At 37.8% G+C, this 22,022-nt stretch overlaps 1 protein-coding gene across 3 annotated transcripts in view; it reads right to left on the reverse strand.

Annotated features, from left to right (window-relative positions):
• Nucleotides 1-22,022, reverse strand: part of LMLN (leishmanolysin like peptidase) — a 107,448-nt gene that overhangs the window by 70,129 nt on the left and 15,297 nt on the right. For all 3 annotated transcript variants that reach the window (XM_049878985.1, XM_049878966.1, XM_049878976.1), the window contains exons 2-8: nt 20,465-20,562; nt 19,575-19,605; nt 18,143-18,225; nt 16,654-16,771; nt 13,598-13,776; nt 9,706-9,811; nt 3,734-3,828 (exon numbers count right to left, since the gene is read on the reverse strand). In XM_049878985.1, the coding sequence (XP_049734942.1) occupies nt 3,734-3,828; nt 9,706-9,811; nt 13,598-13,776; nt 16,654-16,771; nt 18,143-18,225; nt 19,575-19,605; nt 20,465-20,562 (710 nt within the window). The remainder of the gene's footprint in view (nt 1-3,733; nt 3,829-9,705; nt 9,812-13,597; nt 13,777-16,653; nt 16,772-18,142; nt 18,226-19,574; nt 19,606-20,464; nt 20,563-22,022) is intronic.

Here is a 22,022-nt window from a genome sequence, read left to right on the forward strand (position 1 = left end):
AGTGAGTGCTTCAAGTCCTCTTCATTTTCAGCAAGTAAGGTTGTGTCATCTGCATATTGCAGGTTGTTAATGAGTTTTCCTCCAATCCTGATGCCCCATTCTTCTTCATACAGTTCAGCTTCTCGGATTATTTGCTCAGCATATAGACTGAGTAGGTATGGTGAAAGGATACAACCCTGACACACCTTTCTTGACTTTAAACCATTTAGCATCCCCTTGTTCTGGCTGAACAAATGCCTTTTGATCTATGTAAAGGTTCCTCATGAGCACAATTAATTGTTCTGGAATTCCCATTCTTTGCAATGTTATCCATAATTCGTTACGATCCACACAGTCAAATGCCTTTGCATGGTCAATAAAACACAGGCAAACATCCTTCTGGTATTCTCTGCTTTCAGCCAGGATCCATCTGACATCAGCAATGATATCCCTGGTTCCACGTCCTCTTCTGAAATGGGCGTGGATTTCTGGCAGTTCCCTGTCGATATACTGCTGCAGCCATCTTTGAATGATCTTCAGCAAAATTTTGTTTGTGTGTGATATTAATGACATTGTTCTATAATTTCCACATTCAGTTGGATCACCTTTCTTGGAAATAGGCATAAATATGGATCTCTTCCAGCTGGTTGGTCAGGAAGCTGTCTTTCATATTTCTTGGCATAGAAAAGTGAGCACCTCCAGTGCTGCATCCGTTTGTTGAAACATCTCAACTGATATTCCATCAATTCCTGGAACCTTATTTTTCGCCAATGCCTTCAGTGCAGCTTGGACCTCTTCCTTCAGTACCACTGGTTCCTGATCATATGCTACCTCTTGAAATGGTTGAACACTGACTAGTTCTTTTTGGCGTAATGATTCTGTGTATTCTTTCCATCTGCTTTTGATGCTTCCTGCGTTGTTTAATACTTTCCCCAGGGAATCCTTCACTATTACAACTCAAGGCCTGAATTTTTTCTCCAGTGTTTTCGGCTTGAGAAACATCGAACGTGTTCTTCCCCTTTGGTTTTCTATCTCCAGCTCTTTGCACACGTCATTATAATACTTTAGTCTTCTTGAGCCGCCCTTTGAAATCTTCTGTTCAGTTCTTTTACTTCATCATTTCTTCCTTTTGCTTTAGCTGCTAGATGTTCAAGAGCAAGTTTCAGAGTCTCCTCTGACATCCATCTTGGTCTCTTCTTTCTTTCCTGTCTTTTCAACGACCTCTTGCTTTCTTCATAGATGATGTCCTTGATATCATTCCACAACTTGTCTGGTCTTCAGTCACTAGTGTTCAATGCGTCAAATCTGTTCTTCAGATGGTCTCTAAATTCAGGTGGGATATACTCAGGTCATATTTTGGCTCTCGTGGACTTCTCTGATTTTCTTCAGTTTCAGCTTGAACTTGCATATGAGCAATTGATGGTCTGTTCCACAGTCGGCCCCTGGCCTTGTTCTGACTGATGAGATTGAGCTTCCATGGTCTCTTTCCACAGATGTAGTCAATTTGATTCCTGTGCGTTCCATCTGGCGAGGTCCACGTGTATAGTCACCGTTTATGGTGGTGAAAGAAGGCGTTTGCAATGAAGTTGTCGTTGGTCTTGCAAAATTCTATCATTCGATCTCCGGCATTGTTTCTATCACCAAGGCCATATTTTCCAGCTACCGATCTTTCTTCTTTGTTTCCAACTTTCGTATTCCAATCACCAGTAATTCTCAATGCATCCTGATTGCATGTGTGATCAATTTCAGACTACAGAAGCTGATAAAAACCTTCAATTTCTTCACCTTTGGCCTTAGTGGTTGGTGCATAAATTCGAATAACAGTTGTATTATCTGGTCTTCCTTGTAGGCATGTGGATATTATCCTATCACTGTCAGCGTTGTACTTCAGGATAGATCTTGAAATGTTCTTTTTTACGATGAATGCAATACCATTCCTCTTCAAGTTGTCATTCCCAGCATAGTAGACTGTATGATTGTCCAATTCAAAACGGCAAATACCAGTCCATTTCAACTCACTAACGCCTAGGATATAGATGCTACATATATATATAGAAAGTATATTTGTTTTCTTCCCTCTCTTATTCTGTTACTTATTATAAAATACACGATGTAAACAGGGCTAGTGTGTTTTTGGTTGTACCATGTTAGGCGGAAGTATGACTTTATAATTGTCTTTGTTTAGAGATTATGTACGGTTTAAGGAGATATGTACAAGTGCCAAGTTGATAAGGGGTGGACTATGACGGTTAAGGTTATGTGTCAACTTGGCTAGGCCTTTATTCTCAGTGGTTTAGCAGATATTATGAATTCATCCTCCATTTTGTGATCTGATATGAGCAGCCAATCAGTTGAAAGGGAAGTTTCCTTGGGAGTGTAGCCTGCATCCAACATATATGGGTGTTCTGGCAATGATCGCACTCTCTGGATCTTGTATCCAGCTCTGGTGGTTCTTGGTGAGCTAGGTTTGGGGATTTGCCAGCTCCCACAGCCCTGTGAGCCAGTAGCCTGCCGTTTGACCTGCCAATTTTGGGTTCATCAGCCCCTACAACCATGTGAGTCAGGAGAAGCCTCCAGCCTGACACCTGACCTAAGGATTTGGGACTTGCCAGCTTCCACAACTGCATGAGCCATATACGCTTGACTGCTGGAGTGGTTTTGCCCCTCTAGAGAACCTAGCCTAAGACAACTGGACGGTGTTTTGTTCTACTGTACACAGGTTCACCATGAGTTGGAATGAACTTGACAGCACCTAACAACAACAACAACATCTAGCTATTTTAATAGAGATCATTTTAATTGAAGGAAAATATACATAAAGTAAACTTTAAGTATATGGATTGATTAAATTTTTACCCTACACTCATATACCACCACCCTGATCAAGATATACAAGTGTCAGCACCCTAGAAGGTTTACTCATGCCCCTTCCCAATCTATACCCAACTTAACCTGCCCCCTGAAATAAAGCCAATATTTTGACTTCTATTGTTGGCTATTTTTAAACTTCATACAAATGAGGTATCTGACTTCTTTTGCTCCATATTATATCTGTGAGATTAACCTATGTTGTTGCATATAGTAACAGTGTCATTTCCCATTATATGAATATGCTACAACTTATTTATCCATTCTACTGTGGGTGGGTCTTTGGGTGGATTCCATTTTTTGGCTATTAATAACAAAACTGCCATGAACATTCTCGTACAAGTCTTTTTCTGGACATGTGCTCTTAATTTTGAGATCTATCTTTTATATAAATGCATGTAAATGCTTACAGTTCTATGACTGATGGTCTATGTAAAATTTTTGATAATTTTCGTTTTTACTATTGTTTATTTTAGGCATTGAGCCTCTTGATCAGTGTTAAAATGCTGTGTTAAATATCTGTTAATACGTAAACATTGTTGCATATAGGCAATAATTATCATAAAACCAAAATATAACCAACTAATATTTTCTCCCAATCCGACCATATTATAAAGTAATGCAAATTATAATATGCCCGACAAGAAAAGTCCTGACTCTTTGAACAATTCACTTATGCTTTCTTTATCTCAATTTCTTTATCCATAAAATAAAAGGATGAAGCTAAATAACCTGTTATATTTTACTTTGTTTTAATACTTACTGTTTCCTTAGACTGATCACCGAGCCACCATTTTTTATGGAATATAACTTGCTAGGATTCTCATATTCTAGCCTTAGCATCCTCCAAATTAAAGAGAAAAATAAGAACGAAAATAACCAATACCTATTATTAAAAGGGGGGAGACCATCTGCAAATCTTGAAGTTAGAGGTTTTCCATCTTTATCATGGTAGAATGCAAACAGCCCAGCAGAGAAGCCCTGTAAGAAAAAGTTCAAACTGTCTTAAAGGGAAAAATATAAAGTCTGATAACAAAAAATACACTATGTCTGCTGCCTAAGAGATCACTGACATTACTACATAAAAGCCCTATATCAATAAGTATACAAAAACGTCTCATTTATTAGAACTGGACAATGAAGTGTTCTATATTAGTGAATTTTAAATTCTAATTACTTGGGGTAAATTTTTTTTAATAAAAACCTTTTTAAAATGTATTATACATTTTAAAAATTATTTTCAGTATAAATAGTATAAACACCAATTACTGTGCTATAATGATACCCTCAGACAGTGTTAAAGAGTTTAAAAACCATACACTAAAGAGCCCCAGCTGTTTTGTTTTTTAATTCCTTTGTCTGTCTGCTTTTTAAAGTTATTTTTGTCTTCTTCCTTGTTTGATAATGTGTCAGGAATCACTTCTGGATGCTGGATAAGAGTTGAAATGATAGAAGCATGACACTGAATTGCATAGTCAAGACTGATACTTGCCTAAAATAAAACAGACGAATTTAATTAAAAATTACTGTGAAGAGGTTCATTTGTATGTGTCCAAAGACACACCCAAAGAAATCACTATTTAGCTAATATTTTCCTTTCCTCTAATTTTGAGAAAGCAGTATGTCATCACTATTTCCTTCCTGTAAGGATTTCCATGGTTATCAGGAGCAGCAGCCGCCTAGGGCCCTCCCAGAAGCTTTATACCTTCACAGCCCTTTTGACATCTCTTATTCATAAATCTCAGAATTATAAAAGAGGAAAAGCCTTCTGTGAAAAGTTATTATCTTACTTTGTAAGTGGGAACACCTAAGGCACCAAGAGTAATAGTGTGGCAGTGGTATAAACAATGCATTTGTTTAAGAATGTGTTTATCACTGTTGATTCTCTTCACCTGAATTTACCAAGCTCTACAACTGCATCTAGGGAATGCTACTGCTGGAAATCATTAATACAGCGTAGAGTGGGGTGTTTTATTGATTATGCAAAGGCATTTGACTGTGTGGATCGTAACAAACTATGGATAACATTGCGAAGGATGGGAATTCCAGAACACTTAATTGTGTTCATGAGGAACCTTTACATAGATCAAGAGGCAGCTGTTCGGACAGAACAAAGAGATGCTGATTGGTTTAAAGTCAGGAAAGGTGTGCGTCAGGGTTGTATTCTTTCACCATACCTATTTAATCTGTATGCTGAACAAATAATACGAGAAGCTGGACTATATTAAGAAGAATGGGGCATCAAGACTGGAGGAAGACTCATTAACTACCAGTGATATGCAGATGACACAACCTTGCTTGCTGAAAGTGAAGAGAACTTGAAGCACTTACTAATGAAGATCAAAGACCACAGCCTTCAGTATGGATTACACCTCAACATAAAGAAAACAAAAATCCTCACAACTGGACCAATGAGCAACATCATGATAAACGCAGAAAAGATTGAAGTTGTCAAGGATTTCATTTTACTTGGATCCACAATCAACAGCCGTGGAAGCAGCAGTCAAGAAAGCAAAAGACGCATTGCACTGGGTAAATCTGCTGCAAAGGACCTCTTCAACGTGTCGAAGAGCAAAGATGTCACCCTAAAGACTAAGGTGCGCCTGACCCAAGCCATGGTATTTTCAATCATATCATATGCATGTGAAAGCTGGACAATGAATAAGGAAGACCGAAAAAGAGCTGACACCTTTGAATTGTGATGTTGGCGAAGAATATTGAATATACCGTGGACTGCCAAAAGAACGAACAAATCTGTCTTAGAAGAAGTAAAACCAGAATGCTCCTTACAAGCAAGGATGGCGAGACTGCGTCTTCCATACTCAGGACATGTTGTCAGGAGGGATCAGTCCCTGGAGAAGGACATCATGCTTGGAAGGGTACAGGGTCAGCAGAAAAGAGGAAGACCCTCAACGAGGTGGATTGACACAGTGGCTGCAACAATGAGCTCAAGCACAACTATGATTGTAAGGATGGCGCAGGACCGGGCAGTGTTTTGTTCTGTTGTGCATAGGGTCACTATGAGTCAGAACAGACTCAACAGCACCTAACAACAACAACCTAACAACAACAGAGTGGGGTGCGCGTAGGGGATCAAGTGTGCGTCTAAGAGCACTCGTAAACTCAACTGTTGATCCAAGAGAGTTAAAGGTCCACGTTAATATAGTTGAGTCGGAATTGAAAAAACAGACTGGAAGAGTGTGTGTGAGTGTGTGTGTGTACATGTGTATATATACTAAGGAAAAAAGACTGGAAACGCATCAAAATGTTAGCTGTAGTTCCTTTGGGTGGAAGGGTAACGGGTGATTTTCATTTACTTTCAAAAATCTTGGAGCCCTAGTGACACACTGGTTAAGCGCTTGGCTGCTAACCAAAAGGTCGGCAGTTCGAATCCACTGGCCACTCCCTGGAAACCCTATGGGGCAGCTCTACTCTGTCCTATAGGGTTGCTATGAGTTGGAATCCACTGGATGGCAACAAGTTTTTTTTTTCCCAAAAATGTTTTCAATGTTAATGTGTATGTTTACAATCAGATATTTAAAACAGTATTTAAAAAAAAAATCCTTGATTTGAATGAGTCAATGAAGGCTTCATGTAAAAGCATTCAAGTTGCCATTCTCTGTCCTTCCTCTTGGAGCCCTGGTGGAGTACCGGTTAAGAGCCTGGCTGCAAACCAAAAGGTCAGCAGTTCGAATCCACCAGTCGCTTCTTGGAAACCCTATGGGGCAGTTCTACTCTGTCCTATAGGGTTGCTATGAGTCAGAATCAACTCAATGACACAAACAAGGTGATAAAAGGAGCAAAAACAAAAAATCATTGCCATTTGATATCTCCTATTTCATTCATGGAATTTCTTTTTTTACCTTCTTTCCTAATCTAAGACCTAAAGCTGAGCACTTTGTAACTTCTTTATGTTTTATACATTGACAACATGGTATAACTTATGTTGAAATAGCCAACAACCGTAAATTATTAACTAAATAACAATTTCTCTTAACTTTCTTTGCTTACAAAACTGTGGCCCTCTTTTATTCCTACATTTCTTTTCTTTCTCTCTTTTTTTAATCCCCTCAGGATGCAAAAGAAGCTTAGTGATGTCAGTTAAGAAAATTAAAATATTGTGTAACATAAAATTCAATGAAGTTAGATAAGCTTTAAAATAATTGGTCTCATACTTTATAACACTCTAAATGCACATTTTTTTCCATCTTCTCATCTTGAAATTTCTAAGCACTCACATTTCAGAGGGCTCATCTAATATTAATGGATGACCATTGTTGATAGTTAGAAAGACATTTAATTTTATAGGACGTATCTGCATTTGTTAAATATTTAATTCTGACCATCCCAGATGGTTTTTGAAATTTAAACTAATCTTTAAAATATCTTAGGTTTTTAAAATTTTTTTGAAATATTTCAAATATATGGAATAATCCAATGAAATACAATAAATATATAAAAATAATCTAATAGAAACCCACGTTATCTTCTTTAAGAGGATTTAAGATGCTAGTTTTGCCATACTTTCTTCAGATCTTTTTTTTAAATAAAACACTGCACAGTAAATATTGTTGAAACCCCATCCTTTTCCTTCCTTCCCTTCATTATCGTGACATCAACGTGCATAACTCTCTTACATGTTTTTATACTTTCACTAGATTTGTAACCATAAACAAGATACAGTTTTGTTTTGGGAGTATTAAAAACTTACAAAAAATGGTATCGTGCAGTATATATCCTTTTGCATCTTGCTTTTTTTACTCCACACTATGTTTTGAGAATTTATCTCTATTGATAAATTATTTCCAGTTCATTCATTTGAACTGTTACGTAACAGTCCATTTTAAGCCTAAAACCTATTTGGTCTATTCCACTGAGAACTGTCAATTAGGTTATTAACAATTTTTCATTATTATAAACAAATTTTCAATAAACATCTTTGTATATATCTCTTTGTGTATGAATGGTAGATTTTTCTTTTCCAGAGTATATACCTGGAAGTAGAACCTCTGAATTATAGGACAGGTACGGCTTCACATTACCAGGTAATGCCAAACTGCTCTCCCAAGTGGCTATACCAATTTTCTCTCACACTACAATACTTGGGTTCCCATTTTTCTATGTCCTTGACAAGACTAAGTGTTGACATTCACCAATTTGGCAGGTATTCAATGGTGTCTTGCTTTAATTTGAGTTTCCTTGACTACTAAAGTAAGACTGAAAACCTTCTCATACATTTCTTGGCCAGCTGGGTTTTTCCTTTTGTGAACTGTCTATTCACTACCTAATTTATCTCATGTCTGCGACTTCTGCATTCATCTTCACTGGACTTAAAATCTGTTATTTTTCTCTGGTTCTCTCAACATATAGTTATTAGAGCTTAAAATGTTACTTAGGATGGCGCTTCTCTTTTGCCACAATTAGCAGGTTCAACTTACTTTTTTTTTAATAGCAGGAAAACAGTCCACTTACTTGAAGGAAGTAAGTGCTATCTGGTTAAACGACAGTTTCAACCTGTTATTCAGTGTATTTGCTAATGTAAAGACCAAGTCTTGTATCTCAAAGTCATGCATGACAGAGCTCACTGTGATGGTTAATTTTATGTGTCACTTGGCTAGACTATGATTCTCTGTTGTTTGGTCATATGTTGGACTTGTTGCTGTTCCATAATGTAATGTAATCATCTTCCATGATGTGATCTGATGTGATCAACCAGCTGAAAGGGGAGTTTCCTTGGAGGTGTGGTCTGCCTCCAGAATATAAATGGATACCCTGGCAGAGCTCACTCTCTCTTTCAACCCTGCACTCTTCTCATCACCTGCCCTACAGATTTCAGGGCATAAGCCGCAGAAGTCTCCAACCTGTTGCCTGACCTGCAGATTTTGGACTTGCCAGCCCACCACAATTGCATGAGCCATTTCCTTGAAGTAAATCTCTCTCTCTCTAAATATGTGTGTGTATACACACACACGTATAAGTGTAACAGCCATTGAATACACAATATATATCTCCTTGGTTCTGTTTCTTTAGAGAACCATAAGACACTCACTAAATAAGACTAATAAATAACTAATAGCCACTAATTTTATTGAAGATTAATATGGGACTGCATGGTGTTAACCCCTTTATATGCAGTCTCATTTAATCTTCATAAAAAATTCTTTCTGGTGTGTACTACTATTGTCCTCATTTTATAGATGAAATAGGTTAAGAAATTCATCCAAGATCCCACAGATCTTTAATGACAGAGCTAAGAAAATTCCTAACTAGGTCTGTGTGATCCTCTCTCTTAATCACTGCATTTTACTGCCATCTACTTTCTGAAAACATGAATGGCATCAGTCCAGAACATCTTCTAGGGTCTCAGGCAACTTTGTCTAATTCCCTGGGCATATAGTAAAAGCTCCCTATTTTGGACAAATTAGGATGAAAGAATGAGAAGTTCCAAATTAGTATATCTAAATGTTAGAAAGCTCAAAGAGACCAAGAGGACTCATAGAAATGAGCTCTCTGGAAAAGATAAAAAAGATCTATAATTAGTATATCAGTGATCATTCTAGGGGAAAGTGAATTTTTCTAAATTCCTAATGCTTTTCTTAAAAAACTTAACCAATCTCTCAGAAATCCCACTTACCCAAAGGATTTACTTGTTTAATTATTTTAGATAGTATAATTCAACCTAGTCACCATTCCTACCATTAAAAATTCTATATTGGCAAAAACCTAGTCAAATCGAGTTTTACTGAACATGAATCTAAGAATCCACATTATCTTGAAATTACTGTATTTTTCAAAACGAGAATATAGTAAACAGGAACCCAAGGCATGAAGAAAAGAACAGAAGTTACTAGAAGTTACCAGGGCATGAATAATCTCATGTTTCACTGTGGACAGCATCCCAATAAACTCCTGAGGCTGGGTAGAGATCATATTTGGACACAGGTTAGCATATCCTGCTATTGGCCTGTTAAAACAGACATTGAATTTTTCATTATATACCAGAACGGTGTTTACTGCAATTATTTACTAACCCACACTTCTCCATCAAAAACTGCCCAAAGACAGAAAAATCTTCGCTAAATAGCAAATGTCATTTTGTATCATAACATCTAACTTTCACTGTCTTTCACTCTTAAGACATGTACGCCCTGCTTTCCTATGACACGGCCAATCAACACCTGTTCCCACAAAAGGACACAGTCATTCACACTTCAGTGTGAATTTTTAAAATACGTCAATACAAAAAAAAAGGAATAAAGTAGAATACTCAAATCCTAACACTATTTTACTTGCAGTAATCTGTAATTGACTTCAGCATTTCACTATAATTATAGGCGCAGAGATGGACAAGTAGCCGTAGATGGAAACCAGACATACAATAGGACAATAAACCAATCATTCAGGTAGCTGAAGGCTGCTGAACCTTCTCATCTCCATCTTTCTACCCCTTTTCTCCTGCCCCAGCACTGTCCTCATTCACATAAAGATTTCAACCTTTCCATCATGTTCTTTCATATTTTACACCTTCTAGAATCGACAGAATTCTAGAGCCTATAGAATTCTATAGCTCTCTCTGTGCCTAGAACCTGAGAGTGACAGGTGGTCACTCAAGTTGGTCAGGAGCAAACTCCGAGATCCCAAGGTAATTCAGCCAGTTCCATCGTGCACTTACCTGTCTTTCAGCAGCTCTGGCCGACAGGCACTGCTGAGAGACCCCAAAGTCCTGTCTCCCGCCACCACCTTAACACTGTGCCACAGAATTGCTACCAAGAACATTTGTTGTTGTTAGTTGCTGTCGCGTGGACTCCGACTCATGGCAACCCCATGTGTGCCGAGCAGAACTGCTCCCCAGGGTTTTCATGACTCTGACCTTCTGGAAGTAGATTGCTAAGCCTTACTTCTGAGGTGCTTTTGGGTGGGTTTGAACCGCCAACCTTTCAGTTAGCAGTCCAGTGTTTGCCCATTTGCATCACTCAGAGACTCCTAAAGAACACTCACCTTATTTAAATGCAAAATAAAATATACTGTACACTTTTTCCTTAAAGAACAGACTTAAACTTAGAAAAACTGTGAATATTACTAAACCACTGCACAGTGATCTCTAAAATATAAAACGGATGTCACTGCCAGGGTTAAAACTCTTCAAGGACTTCTTAGGCACTTAGAATAATACGGCCCTGGTTGCCTCTCCAGCTGCATTGCCTGACGCTCTCTTTCTCCAACAGTCTGTGCTTAAGTGGCTTCTAACAACAGGTACACATGTTTTTCCCTAACATAAGCTCTTTCCTCCACTTCCTTCTTTGTATAAAATCTATCAATGTTCAGGCCACAGCTAAAATTTTACTCTTTAAAGAGATCTTCCTTGCTCAACTAATCTAAACTATGTTTTCCCCTTTTGTTCTCTTTTATGTTACAAACAAAATCCATTGCCATGGAGTTGATTCTAGCTTTTGGTGACCCCAAGTGTTACAGGGCAGTACTGCTCCATAGTGTTTTCTTGGCTATAATCTTTACGGAAGCAGATTGCCAGGTCTTCCTTCTGTGGCATCCTTGGGTGGGTTCAAACTGGCAAGCTTTAAGTTAATAGTGAAGTGCAAACCTTTTGCGCCACCCAATGATCTTACAAACAAACATAGCAAGAGTGGGATGAAACTGAAAAGTACCTCTCGGTTATGGATTCTCATCTGTGTGACTCCTGTGGTGGATTCCCTCCCCAGGTTAGATACTTTAGGTACTTTCAGCATTATCATGAGATTAACTAATCTAAAACTATCTCCCTCCCACACTCTCCCAGGAAAGCCACGCTGTTCCTAGTGCTTACGGTTTCATCTTAACACATCTTTTATAATAGAAGTAATAACGCTCACTGTAAAAAGATTCGTATTCAAACAACAGAGAAATGTATACAGAAAAAAGTGAAAATCCCCTGTTCTGCACCCCACTCCCACTACACCCCACTATCAATGGTAACTGGTGATGATCTGGTGTGCATTATTTCTAGGGTGACCAACGGAGGGATGGCTGAGGGGTGACCCAGAGCGCAGGGCTTTCTGGGATGAAACCAGGGCAGTCCCAGGTAAACTGAAACGCTTGGCAATCCTAATTATTTCTACATTCAAGTACATATACAGGTTTTTAAATCAGAATGGAATCATACTATGTACCCCACTTTTAACAATGTTCTGTTGGCACTTAACAGTACATTCAAAAGGAAACTTTTTGAGTATGTGTGTGTGTGTCCATATGCATGCATATACATGTATGTGCATGCAATCCATATGGTTTAGTTTGAATTAAGAGTAAAGAACTGGTCTTCATTTTGCAGTATTGCTATTATGAAGGTGTATTTCTTCCCCAAAAAACTAATTTAAGAAAGTATCACTTAAAGCACAATAAAAAAAAGTATATCATTTTATCAAGTGACTTAATTTATCATTCATTTGGCACTTCAAATACCACATTTCCTTGACACTGAGACACCATTGGCACCCTGGTGATATAGTGGTTAAGAGCTCAGCTGCTAACCACAAGGTCGGTGGTTTGAATCCACCAGCCGCTCCTCTATGGGACAGTTCTCCTCTATCCTATATAGTTGCTATGAGTCGGCATCGACTTGACGGCAATGGGTTTGGTTTTGGGGGAGACGGCATTAATTACAAGACATATATTTAATGACGATGTCTCAGGAAAAAAGGACTTTTGCTGAACAACAGCACACATACATTCATAAGAACATGTAGTACTTTCTTCTTCAGTAACACAATCAATACTTGATTCTAAGCTTTCTCAACATTCAGAATCTAAAGATTTTTCTTAGTTTATTTCATCCATCAATAATTACACAAAATATTATGGTAACAGCTTCTCATAACCTATGCTGGTCATCTTGACTCCTTAGCACCTTCAGGGTTGACTGTGTAATTCTGAAGCACAGTCCAGTGTTTCCTTTGTTTTGTCTTAGCTGAATTACATATCAATAGACGTTAGAACACCTTCTCTTTAAAGTCAACTAGATTCTTCTGACACATGACGGGTGTTAAGCACCTCAGTGGCAGCCCTCACATGTACATGAATTAGTCACACTAACCTCTCCAAGCTTTGAGAATGCTACAGTCCATTCTGAGACTCCTGGCAACTTTCGCTGCCTTTAATTGATTTGTCTGGTGTATGACAGGCAATCTTCTGCATATATAATAACTTTTCATTTCAAGGCTGCTTCACAGTGAACTTTTTTTGAAATCCTTTGTAAATGACAAACAGGAATTTGAATTTAAGTGATAATTTCACTAAGGTACATATAACAAGTAATGACTATCAAATGAATAGGTATCTTTAACACCTTACAGTTTTAACACCAAAAAAAAAAACAAACCTGTTGCCCCCAAGTCAATTCCGACTCACAGAAATGCTAAATTTAAAGTTTAAAATGTTTCCGTAAAGAGGTATTCATTTCAAAAGCAAAATCTCTTGACAGCAGACATTTTCTTTGGAGTTTATGCGTGGGGTAGGAATGGAAGAGGAGTGGCAGGGGGAGAGTCAAAGAGCTTTTCATGTTCTCTTTCATGAAAATTGACATTACCATATTAATTACTGTCTGATTATCAGCCTTCCCCCTCTACCAGTCCAGGCAGCCTGCTATTTCTTGGTACCAGGAACAATGTGGCAAATGCCAACTGCCTGTGATCTTCACACTTCTTAGGATATGATTTATTTCCACAGTTCCCATATTAGATCTCAGGGGAAAGTTTACCTGTCCATTTTTGCTTCCTGCTGACAATAGGCTGCGTAAGAGATGATGTTTTCATGGTTGCACCTCTCGGTGGCCAGAGCACCAACATAAAAAACAAAGTCTGCATCCCTGATGCCTTCTTGGTCTGGCACACCTACTGCTCCACACGACCAGTTACCCCCACGGCAGACCCTGCATTGCTGCACCCACAGGGGCCAAGAGAAAACCAGACCAAAGACAAGGTTAGCTGTAGTGATTAACTACAAGTTAATCTTACAGTGAATGTAGACAATAAATGCAGTATAATTTATCATTCCTAATCTTTTATAAAAATCCATGCCCCTCTACTCAGAAACTACTTCTAATTTCAGATTTGGTTTACTAAAATTTCTGCTTTTAAATGATCATAAATCTTGAAATCTCTAAAAAACAACCAGCTGGAAAGCAGAAAAATACAAAACTAGAAAAACTTTTAAAAAATCAGCCCTCCCAAAACTGGGTGAAGGGTACATGGGACTTCCCTTTCCTTTTTCTTTTGCAATTTCTTATGAACCCACAGTTATTCCAAAATAAACAAATTTAGAATTTATTTAATAAAAAAACTTACCTAATTAAAATACATTTCCTATTATAACTTATGCATCTCATTAAAAATTAGATAATAACAAAAGGATATAAAGTAAAAAGTTACTCATTCTGTAATATTACCCTTTTTACTAGTTTTCTAGATAAATCTTTCTTTATCCTTGTAAGGACTGTTTTTTTAGAGTGCTTTTTCTTTCAAAGTTTCCAATCATATAATTCCAAGTTATAAACAGAAAAATAAGTAAATGGTGATGTTTTGGCACAAACAATACTTGTAGAGAGAAAAAAACCCAGAAATTCCCATCTCAGGAAGTGCACACTGTTTATGCTTGCTTCTTTAACACATGTTTTTATCATTTTAAAATTCAATTTAGTCTATGAATAATTGGTATTATAAAAATTGTGATTTTTAAGCATTCTTCCCCATGATCACATATCTAATTAAAAAAAAAAAAAAAAAGTGAGGCAACGGGACATTTGGAAAGCCAAGATAATTAGAAACAAACAAACAAGCAAAAACCTCAGAAAAAAGCAAAGAAATCTTTCTTAAAATATCTTGAGAAAGAGATGAGTATATAATTAACAATTCATTTTAATTTTTAAATGTGTCCCTAAAGCCCTTTACATCCTCCAGAAATTGGAGAAAAAAAAAGAAAGCTGAGCAAGCTAGTCGTATTGGTGCCAACGTATAGAATTATAAAAACTTTACTGAGCTTCAAATGCCCTAAGAAGAAATTTACAAAATAAGCATAATCTAAATAAATGCTTTATTTTGGTTATGAATATGGTATGTACTCATTTTCTGTAAGTAATGACAGACCACAGCTAAATAGAGAAAAACAGCTGGAGCAATTCTCATATTTTCAGGTGTATATTTATAATAAATTGGTTTTCTGGTATGTGTCTAATATTTTTATCTTTTTTTTATATGAGGCATAGATGCTCAATATGAAAAATCAGAGCTTTATAAAAATACGTAACATCAAATGAAAGCCCTCCAATAATCCAACTCTTAAAAAAAATTATATTTTGGTTTGTATCCAGATTTTTTAATGTGTGAATTCTTCCAGATTATTTATTGTGTGTGTCTATATTTTTTAAATAAAATAGGCTGACTACTTATATTGTTTTGCAACTTTTTCTTTCACTTCAGAACTTAAATATCTTTCCAAATCAGTACATAGAGATCTACTTCATTCTTTAACAGTTATATGGTATTCCATTATATAGAATTATATTTAACTAATACTATAACAGAAACCTTGGTGGCGTAGTAGTTAAGTGCTACGGCTGCTAACCAAAAGGTTGGCAGTTTGAATCCACCAGGCGCTCCGCGGAAACTCTGTGGGGCAGTTCTACTCTGTCCTATATGGTCGCTATCAGTCGGAATCGACTTGATGGTAGTGGGTTTGGTTTTTGGTTTTAATACTATAATAGGCATACTGGAGTCCTGGTGGTGCAGTGGTTAAACACTCTGCTGCTAACTGAAAGGTCGGTGGTTCAAACCCACCAGCTGCTCTGTGCGAGAAAGACATGGCAGTTTGCTTCTGTAAAGATTTACAGCCTTGGAAACCCTGCGGGCCTGTTGTATTCTATCCTATACAGTGGCTATGAGTTAGAATTGACTTGACAGCAATAGCCTTTATTATAGGCATACACAGCTCTGTTGGCACAAACCGTTAAGCACTTAGCTGTGAACCAAAAGATTCCCACCCAGCAGCTCTGCAGGAGAAAAACCTGGCAATCTGCTTCCAAAAACATTACAGCCAAGAAAGCCCATGGGGCAGTTCCATTCTGTCATGTAGGGTTGCTATGAGTCGAAATTGACTTGACATCACCTAACAACAACAACAACGTAATAGGCCTGGAGTCCCTGGGTGGTGCAAACAGTTAATGTGTTCAGTTGCTATTGGACAGGTTGGAGGTTTGAGTCTACCCATAGGTACACTGGAAGAAAGGCCTGGCTAACTATTTCACAAAAAAATCAGCCATTAAAAACCCTACAGAGCACAGTTTTACTCTGACACATATGTTGTCATGAGTCAGTCGACCCCATGACAACTGGTTTTATAATAGACATATTTAAAGTTTTGCAAAACACATTTTTAAACATACACTACATAGTTATAAGTATTCTTACAGAATAAATTACTAGGTCAGGATGAAGCATATTGACATTATTTAAAATAAATGTCAACTGCCATTCAAAAAAGGCTGTGGCATATACCTGCTAAAAGATGCTATAGAGGATAAAGACAAAGTTCTAAGCAAGGACTGATACAGCAGTCCCAAAGAAAAGATAAATGCAAAAAAAAAAAAAGAAGGAAGAGATCGCTAAGCTCATTTGAAAACCAACGACAGAAAAAAAAAACCAGCATACCTGTGTTTATTTTTGTGAAATCTGTAAAAACTTCTGTGTGATACTCAGAGATTCAAAATCCCCCCTAACGTTACCTTGAAGAGCGAGAACACTTACGAACAGAGTGACTGACCTGGAGATGTTCCTCGGGCACTATAACTGGGCCGCATTTGGTATGCTCTGCACACTCCCCAGTACAGTATCTGTGAGGATCATTTTCCTTCCAGAGATATTGGTTTGTTGCACATTGCCTTCAATTCATTTGTACATCAAAATTTAATTACAAAAGAACACACAAACAATAGTTCACAGCAATTGAAAACAAGGAGCCCCTACATTACTTCATTAATAACAGTAACTATTTTAGTTACAAAAGTGGGCTAAGCGTATGGAGCAGAACTCAAATTTGTGTTCAAAGACCAGACTTAATGGTCTGACAGAGACTGGAGGGATCCCTGAAACTATGGCCCCAGGATGCTCTGTTAACCCAGTGCTAAAACCATTCCTAAAGCCCACTCTTCAGACAAAGATTAGACTGCACTATAAAACAAAACATAATACTCATGAGAAGTATGCTTCTTAGTTCAATTAGATCCACGAAACCAAATGGGCAGCTCCTGTCCAGAGGCAGGATGAGAAGGCATGAAGGGACAGGAACTGGTTGAACGGATACAAGAAACCTAAGGTGGAGACCCCAAATTCTCATAAAAAGACCAGACTTAATGGTCTGACTGAGACTAGAAGGACCCTGGAGATCACGGTCCCCAGACCTTCTGTTAGCCCAAGACAGGAACCATTCCCAAAGCCAACTGTTCAGACAGGGATTGGACTGGACTATGGGATAGAAAATGATAGTGGTGAGGAGTGAGCTTCTTGGATCAAGTAGACACATGAGACTATGTGGGCATCTCCTGTCTGAAGGGAAGATGAGAGGGCAGAGGGGGTCAGAAGGCAGCTGAATGGACACAGAAATAGGGAGTGGAGGGAAGGAGTGCGCTGTCTCATTAAGGGGAGGGCAACTAGGAGTATATAGCAAGGTGTACATAAATTTTTGTATGAGAGACTGACTTGATTTGTAAACTTCCACATAAAGCACAACAAAAATTAAAAAAAAGAAACCTGAGGTAGAAAGGAGGAGGCTGCTGTCACATTGTGAGGATTGCAACTAATGTCAGGTAACAATATGTCTAGAAAGTTTTGTGTGAGAAATTAACTTGAGCTGCAATCTTTCACCCAAAGCACAGTAAGAAAAAAAAAATTCTTTTTAAGTAGGCTAAGAAAGAATTTTAGTTCCATAGGAAATCCTCCTGACCTGATTTTCCAAAAACCCAAAGTACTTCACAGAGTCAATACGTAGACTCAGAAAGGAGGAAGAAGGTATGGTGAAGAGGGTACAACTACACCCTAGGAAAAGACCCTTCTCATAATGGAAAGCTAGGGGAAAAATGGCTACACAGCAGGCACTTTTTTAATCCTTTTTAAACACCTTACAGTTTGGTCTCTAGGAACAAGCATAACAAAATATTCTAGTACCACAGTTTCACACCATGCCACACTGGTGGGATGGGGCGGGCACAGTCGTAACAATTAAAGAAAACCAATTCGTGCGTAGTATGACATACCTGCTCAGTAAGATAGTACCCGCAGGGCTACGGACCTGAAAAGTCTTCTCTAAATAAGAAATAGCCTGTGGGAAAAGTTTGTTCTAAATGAAAGGAAAAAAAGAAAAAAGTCAGTCAGAATTATTGCCAAGGGATAAATTATATGTAAAACAAGTAAAGCATGGGATTTTACGGACTGAGTGGGGAACGGGAAAATGTCTTACAATTCTGGAATATAAATACCAGGTAGTCAAAGGTCATGTGGCAGGGGGTGAGGGAGAGGGTGGCTGAGTCTAGGAGCAAGGGAGTGTCCTTGCTTTCGAGTGTGGAAAAAGAGTACTGGGGACAAACTTCCTTCCCTACCCTCATTTAAGCAAAAAACATGAATCTCAACTATTTATCTAGGTTATTTCAAATTTGAACCTGATTTAAATGATTCCCAACACTAAGGTGGTTTATGCTTAAAAAAATCTTATGTTTAGAACATCTACCATAACCCTGCTGATTTTTCTGGTGCACAATGAGTTGCCTTAATGAAAGCTATCCTTCCCAAAAGTGTGATTCTCTAACAGTTAAGAATCTGATGAGGTTACCACCTCTATCAACCACTTTGGCATATCGTACTATCTAGTCAATTCACATTCAGGAGAATGAACGCTTCCATTAAGAAAATGCTGCTCTCAATGTATCTCAAAAATGTCTTTTCCCAAAGTTCACTGGTGGTTACCAGGGGCAGGAGGGAGGGAAAAAGGGTGAGTCATTGCTTAGAGAGCAATGAGTCGCTGTTAACGGTGTGGGAGAAATATGGAAATGGATAGTAGTGATGGTTGCACAACGCAATCCATGTCACTGAACTGTACACATAAAAAGTATTGAATTTGCAGGTGTTTTTTACATATATTTTACCACACTAAAAGACAAAAACAGGTGGTGGGCTAGATTTGACCCACAGGCCAAAGTCTATCAACCTCTATCTCCTAATGCCATAGAATCTCAGATTAGTGACAACTTTTGTGTTTTACCAGTTTTGAAATTGGCAGAGCAATATTTGTTTGCAAAATGATTTGAAAGTAATGACATCAGATCTTGGGCAGAGAATTCAGATCCAAGAAAAAACAAAGAATATGGAAACTTAAAAAAAAAAAAGAGTTGTTTTCTACTCTATCCTCAGCATACCCTGCTCCCAAAAATCTTGGGAGAGACAGCGAATAAGAAAATGAGACGGCTGATTTAATATCAAATCATAAAATGAGAACACTAATGTAATATCAAAACAGACCAGGTTTCGGTGAGTGCATCACAAAGACATCTTTGGTTAAAATGATAAACAGATTCACACCTTTTATTCAGCCACTCACAAACAGCCACATATATATTTTTCTTTACGATTTATATACAATAAAATGCACTCATCTTAAGTATACTTTGCAAGCCAGGAATATTGATTACATACCTTTACAAGGTATCTTTTCTCAGGGAGCAACCTGAAAATGAAGACGTGAAATGTAAGAATTACCATGTTGGCGGACCACTGTCTCATTTGCTCACATCTCCGGCAGGAGCCCCAAGGACAGTGTATAAAAAACCAAAACAACCAAACCCGTTGCCATCAAGTTGATTCCGACTCATAGCAACCCTATAGGATGAGAAGAACTGCGCCATAGGGTTTCCACAGAGTGGTGGTGGATTCTAACTGCCAACCTTTTGCTTAGCAGCCTAACGCTTAACCACTGTACCACCAAGGCTCCAGGACACTGTACAGAAGTATGCAATATCTGTCCTCAATAATCTCAACTTACCTCAATGTGCATTTGAGAGTTTACTATGTGCCAAAGCACTGTACTAGGCACAGTCATATGTTATCTCATTCATTTGGCATGTTAAGGATAGGCAAAGACATCAACTACTCCTAATAGGTCTTCACATATCTTGCATATAATTTATCCTTTTCTGAATTCCTCTTAGATTAAATACAAAGTTAGACTATGTCACCTTTCTGGTTAATAGTGTTGTAAAATTTCCTATTGTTGTGTATGTTAGTGTTTCCTCTTATTTTTCCTCTAGGTAGTTATTGCAGAAGTGTCTTCCAGATCTGTTATTGACTGCATCCAAGTATACCCATATTTGCTGTTTAAATTACTCATGATGTATAGACTTTAATCATATCCCACGGCCTTCATCTTCCAAACTAAAGAGCAGCTTTAGTTTATTTGCATCTTGAAGCTGTGCTAGTTTTTATTTACTTCCATCTCTGGACTTGTTTTTATTTCAGTTAATATTGGAAATATCTTTAATATCAAAATCCACAAGAAAAAAGATGAAAAAATAATGGTGTGTACTTACTCTTCAACACTTTTATCATAGACAGTCTTGATCCTTAAATGCTCATCAGTGTCTCTCTTTACAACATGATTTGCCTTAAGATAAACCTTATTTATGACCTGTAAAAAAGGAAAAGATTTGCCATTTAAAAATATATATATGTTGTACAGATTAACCAATTGAGGCCTCAATTTAAAATTAATAACTGAATTTCAAGTATACCACCTAGGAAAAAAAGTCCCTGGGCTTATACTCCACCATTTCAACATTCCGGGGCCTCAAACATTCCCCAAGTTAATACTATCATTTGGAAGACAGGTACTATAAATCTGAGTGACATGGGTATCTGGGGTCTTAAAAGCTAGCAAGCGGCCATCTAAGGTGCATCAACTAGTCTCAACCCACCTGGAGCAAAGGAGAATGAAGAACACGAAAGACAAAAGGAAAATATGAGCTCAAAAGACAGAAAGGGCCACATAAACCAGAGACTTCGTCAACCTGAGACCAGAAGAACTAGATGGCTGCCCTGACAGGGACCACAACTGAGAATTTCTGATGGAGCAGGAGAAAAGTGGGATGCAGAACTCAAATTCTAGTAAAAAGACCAGACTTAATGCTGCAAGACTAGAGGGACCCCAGGGCACATGGCCCCCAGACTCTCTTAGCCCAAAACTAAAACCATTCCTGAAGCCAACTCTTCTAAGATTAGACTGGACTATAAGACATAAAATGATACTGGCAAGGACTGTGTTTCTTAGCTGAAGTTGACACATGGACTATGTGGGCAGCTTCTGTCTGGAGGCCAGAGAGAAGGTAGACGGGGACAGGAGCTGGTTGAATGGACACAGGAAATTCAGGGTGGAGAGGAGTATGCTGTCACGTAATAGGGAGAACAACTAGGGTCACATAACAATGTGGGTATAAAGTTTTTATATGAGAAACTGACTTGAATTGTAAACTTTCACTTAAAGCACAATAAAAAAAAGAAAATTGGAGTTACATGCATTCTCCTATGCTAACAGCAGCTGCCAAAAAATTTTTAGGTTTCCTGTCATATATTTGAAGCTTCTTATATAAATTCCAGTTTTGCTATTTGATTTTTCAGAAAATGATGGGAAGAGATCAAAAGGATGTTATTTTAAAACAGAACAATGATAAAGGTCCTAACAAAAGAGTCATTTCACTGGAATTTCTTCTCCAGTCCTCATTTACATGATTTTTTCAAAACAGATGGGAATAAAAGAGTATAAAAAAGGTCTCAGCAGTATCAAGACTTCATACGACTCAAAGTACAGAAAAAAAATTGTGTTAACTAAATGTAAGCTATACACTATATCATTCTTATTATAACTCCAGCAATTAATAATCACATTTTTCTTCTTATGCTATTTCTGCAGATTTACACAATAAAAGTTTTACGCTTTGTTGTGAAAAAAATGTTATACTGTATGCCTTTGATCTATTAATATAACAAGTCATAGATTTCTACAATACCTACTGCTCCTCCTACTGTAATGGTCTCTGGCCTGGTATCTCTGCCTCCAGTCTTTTCCCTACTCCATCCTGACCCACATCTCCC

The sequence above is a fragment of the Elephas maximus genome, chromosome 1 (genome assembly GCF_024166365.1).
Source record: "Elephas maximus indicus isolate mEleMax1 chromosome 1, mEleMax1 primary haplotype, whole genome shotgun sequence".
Taxonomy (NCBI): Eukaryota; Metazoa; Chordata; class Mammalia; order Proboscidea; family Elephantidae; genus Elephas; species Elephas maximus.